The sequence below is a fragment of the Poromitra crassiceps genome, assembly GCF_964638095.1.
Source record: "Poromitra crassiceps genome assembly, chromosome: 16".
In the NCBI taxonomy this organism is placed as follows: Eukaryota; Metazoa; Chordata; class Actinopteri; order Beryciformes; family Melamphaidae; genus Poromitra; species Poromitra crassiceps.
The window spans coordinates 1,330,154-1,335,153 of record NC_139645.1 but is presented as its reverse complement, the minus strand read 5'-3'; the positions used below and the strand labels follow the sequence as shown (position 1 = coordinate 1,335,153).

The 5,000-nt window shown below is 43.9% G+C and overlaps 2 protein-coding genes across 3 annotated transcripts in view; one reads left to right on the top strand and one right to left on the bottom strand.

Annotated features, from left to right (window-relative positions):
• The window catches only part of homer2 (homer scaffold protein 2), a 57,958-nt gene extending 55,870 nt beyond the window's left edge, over positions 1 to 2,088 (bottom strand). Inside the window, exon 1 of one of the 2 annotated variants that reach the window (XM_083653119.1) lies at positions 1,953 to 2,088. In XM_083653119.1, coding sequence (XP_083509245.1) covers positions 1,953 to 1,954 — 2 coding nt within the window. In that variant the 5' untranslated portion in view covers positions 1,955 to 2,088. Of the gene's footprint in view, positions 1 to 1,348; positions 1,743 to 1,952 lie in introns of those variants that run through there. The other variant, XM_083653118.1, reaches the window with a different exon arrangement.
• Positions 2,089 to 2,366: 278 nt separating this feature from the next.
• Positions 2,367 to 4,894, top strand: LOC310791387 (RNA guanine-N7 methyltransferase activating subunit-like). Its single transcript, XM_083653079.1, has 3 exons — positions 2,367 to 2,418; positions 2,666 to 2,863; positions 3,362 to 4,894. The coding sequence occupies exons 2-3, from the start codon at positions 2,667 to 2,669 to the stop codon at positions 3,564 to 3,566; spliced, it is 402 nt and encodes a 133-aa protein (XP_083509205.1). The 5' UTR covers positions 2,367 to 2,418; position 2,666; the 3' UTR covers positions 3,567 to 4,894.
• Positions 4,895 to 5,000: the final 106 nt, after the last annotated feature.

Sequence of the window (5,000 nt, the reverse complement as noted above, 5' to 3'; positions counted from 1 at the left end):
AGGAAATGAAATGAAAAAGGGAATGTCCTCTCTCTCTCTCCCTCCTGAATCTATACCGCTTTCAGATCCAAAAGCCCGTATGTGTCTGCTTGATCCATCTGGGCAGATTCATGACAACAAGGTGAGATGATGACACATGAAACATTTGGAGAACCTGCTGGGCGAGTTAGGCCGATGCCAAACCCTCGAGAAGGCGTCAGGACTGTTGAACTGGTTTCCCAACACTTTCTCATCCCAGATACAGATAGTCCCATTCCAATGCTTTAAGGTCACGACCCATGAGCAAAACAAGCGCTGTGGCCGGGGCTGGAACCTGCAACCCTTGGATCATAATCACTAAAATAAATGACAATGCTGCTGATTATTCAGACCTGATTTCTTTTTGTTTTGTTTGACATAATTCAGGGTTTTGTAATGGCTGCAAATTAAATCATTTATAAATTGCTCATAAATCATTCAGGGGAAGGTTTGATTTTGAGAAGAAATATAACTACAATGGGCTGTTATCGCTGTTTCTAAGTCAAATAAAATAAAAATATCATATATAGGGGCAGTTCAGAAGAAAACGCAAAAGCAGAGGAGGCGAAAGTACAGTCATGGAGATGTGAACGGGGCCAGCGAGCGATTGCATAACTGAGGCAAAAGCAGACTCAACATTCAGTTAGCCTATTGAGGCAGAATTATCCTGCCCTGTAAACAGCTGTAGGAGGACACACACACGCACGGCACGCACACACATGCACACACACATGCACACACACATGCACACACACACACACACACACACACACCTCTCTTTGCGGTGCTACGTGGGCAGTGTTGACTCTGACACCTTCATATCATAATAACACCCCCCTCCTCCTCCCTCCTCCTCCTCCCTCAGCCATATTACAGACAGTGGGAGGAATGGGAGGATTCAACAAATTAATCAGTTGTCCGCATTAGTAACTCCACTTATTTGCACTTCAATGAGAAATTTAGTTAAAAAATAAAAACAAAAAATAAATAAAACAGCCTATAGAAAATATCCCATCATACAGCAGAATATCAGAATACAGTAGGCTATATCTCACAGGCTGCAATGACCAGATAGTCACCTCTTCAATTCTTCCACACACACATTGCAAATTACAAATAAACAATAATAATCAATAATCAGTAAGAACTATGAAATAGTGAATTGTAAAATGCATTTTGCAGTATTTTCCACTGCACGCACACGCACAAACACACACACACACACACACACACACACACACACACACACACACACACACACACACACACACAAGTCAGGACAGGTGTCATAAAACGCGCTCTGAAGGGCACCGCTTTATGGATTACTTACCCCATTGCTGCGGATTTGGGGAGGAACAACTCCTTTTAAGGGCTGCGATAATGAGAAATGAACATAGAAAACCCCAAAGTCCAGTGGTGATTAGCGGTCCGCAGAGTTCATGTCTCGTCCAGCAGCTTGGAGCGAGTCGCCTGGCTGAGCGAGCGAGACAACTGAAATATGAGAGCGACTTCGCAAACTCGATTCACCGGGTTGTCAAGCTTTCACAGAGAGCCTTCTTCTTCCTGACCATTCCAGGAAGTTTTTCTCTGTTTTCTTTCGGCTGTTTAGATAAGCGACAGTAGAATAATCCCACTGTGGAATATCATCCTCCTCCTCCTCCTCGCTGCCGTAAAAATGTTCTTATAAATGAAGTTGTGTCCGCGTTTCGCTGCTCGCTGCGTTCCTCCCCAGCGGGTTTGTGTTTCATGGCAGCAGCAGCAGCAGCAGCAGCGACACTGAGCGGATTCCACCTGCTCACTCACGGTTTGCACACCCACTTTTTTTTAAAGCCTGCTGTCTAACGTTACACCACAAGCGTTTAAACGCACATATACAATGAATGGGCTATGAATTAATTATACATTTCAAATGAGAACAATTCAGGTGCACTTACATGTTTTATGACTGGAGTAGACGATGCGCTCCCTCCCAGCAGTTAAGACGATGGAGCTCCCAGCCGTTTTCCCGAAATTAATTGAATAGCAAACTTACATGCGATGAGTTGTATGTAGCCTAGCACACATGGGCACTGACGGCACCGCTTGTGCTAAAAAATATCCCCAAACTTGGCTAACCAAACCTTTAGGTTTGAAGCAGGCCGCAAGAACGCAATAATTCACCGACTTTAGGTTAGATGTAATCGATTATCTCCGCGTTGAAGTGTAGCATACTGTCGTCTTGCTTTGAACAACATCCAGGCTAAAACAGGTCAGGTGGTCAGGTGTGTGTCGGGGTGCAGGTGCGCGGCGCGCCCCCGGAACCTTTAGCTAGTTCATTTTTTCCGGGGGAGCATTTCAGTGACGTACTATTGCCAGCTTTCTTTTCTTCTTCCTGGGACCAATATATTTTTTACAAATCAGGTATTGTAAGACGTTATTAGTTAACGTGTTGTAAGCTAGCGACAACTAACATCATTTCCATTGTCTATAACGTATTCTTTATCTAGCGAGCGTTAAAGAAGCGTGCTTTCTTTTGACCATTTCTTGGTGTTTTTAGCTTTTGCTAGCCTTAATCGCATAGCTAGCTGCGTTAGCTGCCCTCACATCATGATATCCACTCCACATACATAACGTTGACTTGACTGTTGTGTTTCTTGGGTCGTTTTAGGATGGCGGACACCACAGAAACAAACATGCCTGACACCACAGAAAAACACATGCCTGACTACGAGGAGCAGTTTGCCAACAGATTTTCTAAAGAAGACAGTGAATATCAGGAGTATGTCAGCCGGCCGGCCGACCCCCCTCCTATCGTGGAGGGCTGGTGGGGGCGCTCAGGAGGAAACTCCAGAGGCAGGGACAACAGGTAACGTACAGACACGTTAGCTGCTAGCTACCCTCATACATTTTGAGTGTTACAGGCAGCAGTAGATAGGATATAATAATGATGACAATGCCTTCTTATGAACCCAAATGTGCATTTGTCAGAAAACGTAGACCACCACCATCATCATCATCAGTTGGTCCAAAAACTAGACCAAAAAAAGCACCCTACTGTATTAGTTAACGGGGAGCCCTATATTCCCCGGGTCCTATGTTCCCCGTTTTTGTGGGACCGGGGAACATAGAACCCTTCCTAACCTCCCCCAGACCCTAACCCAAAACCTAACCTCTCCCACCCCTCACGCCTAAACCTAAGGTCGGCATTGCGGGTGGTCGGCATAGCGGATAGACACCCCAAATGTTACGGAGAGTGTTAAAAATGGGGAACATAGGACCCGGGGAACATAGACCCCAGTTAACGAATGTCACCCAGTGTTGTTGAGATTGATGTATGTTGATGCATTTCTATCTCCCCCTCTAGGTTCCAGGACCGTCGTGGAGGCAGAGGCAGAGGTTGGGGAGGAGGAGGAGGAGGAGGAGGTGGCCGAGGAGACAGGAGCTGGGGAGGGGACCAGCGAGACAGGGGCTGGGGACATGGCAGTGGGCATCAGTCAGGCCCCCCGGGTTACAACCAGGGATACAACTCCTACAATCAGAGGTCCAATTATGACCGGGACCGCTACTAACCTGCTGGAAATGTGTCAGTATTTACAGTATACACAAACATGTAATGTGCAGCACAACTTTTGCCATCAGTGCTCTTCCTTGTGTGTCCCTCTAGGCCAGAGTCTGATAAGCTTCAAACATTGACGTGGAAGATGCTAAATTTGTTCATCTCAAATTAGAATCGCTACACTGTTCTATCCAAGTTCAGTCTCTCCAAGTAGTAACAATCTAGCCGCTACATTTTTACGTGAATTTACATTTACTTTAGGGCTGGGTGATAAAACGATAGCAATATATATCGCGATAGAGACGTCATCAATACAATAACGATATGCTTCGATAGGGACGTTCGATAGAGCGCTTCTCTCTGCTCCGTGGCTCATACAGCCAATCATGTACCTCGTTACTACAAGTGACACGGAAACAGCCAATTATTTAACAGACAAACTCCGAGGCACCCGCCCCCGCTCATAAACAGCCAATCATATCCCTTGACATGGGCAGTGCTAGTGACATGAACAGTAAGTTTGGTTTCAGCCAGCATCGGAAGGAGGAGATGAGCGAGAGATGATGTGATGTGGAGGAATTAATTGTCAATAAAAGGGACACCGAAAGCAGAACACCGTTGTACTTGTCTGTAAATGTTACAAAGATTTTGATTTGAGTGTTTCAATTCATGTTAACGTAGATTGACGTGTTAACGTGTTCTATTAATTGCGTTACCGTCACGAGCCCGCAGTCTTCTGTGCCCGGGACATTAACGTAATGCGGGGCAGCTCATTCAGTGATTCACCTAACGTTAACCCTACAACCCTGAAATACACGTTACCAAACGTTTTTTTAGAAGGCTGGCAACGCTAGGCTATGTCATCAAAATAAAACTTCACCATGTCTGTAAATTACTGCTTGCAGTTTCACTCAGATCATGTATGTGTGTGTGACAAATTACCTGTGCGCCTTCACAATAAGGTACCATAGTTAAAAATGAAGGGATTAAATGCAACCTTTTTCTTCTTGGTTTTTTTATTAATAAAAACGGGTCATTAAAGAATTATCAATAATTATCGACTGATATTAAATATTTTATATCTTTAACTATATCGCCCAGCCCTAATTTACATAAATATTTGTTGTAATGGGTAGATTCATACATGGTGGCAAATTCTACATTTAACGTTTATGATTGTAGAAATGTTCAGCAGGTCTGGATATACTGTTGTAGTCAGTGAATATGAATTTTCACAGCAAATGTACGTGTATCTAATGCAGCTGTATTTTCCTATGTCACAAACGTATACAAGGACACTTGATCTGAACTTGTCAATAAATGTATATTTTCTTTTCTTAATTGGCATTTCCATTTTGTGAGGTTATTTAGCTAACAACAATCTTAAATATTGAGCACAAAATCTTAGTACTACTTGGTACAATAACATAATAGTATTAGAGAGAGG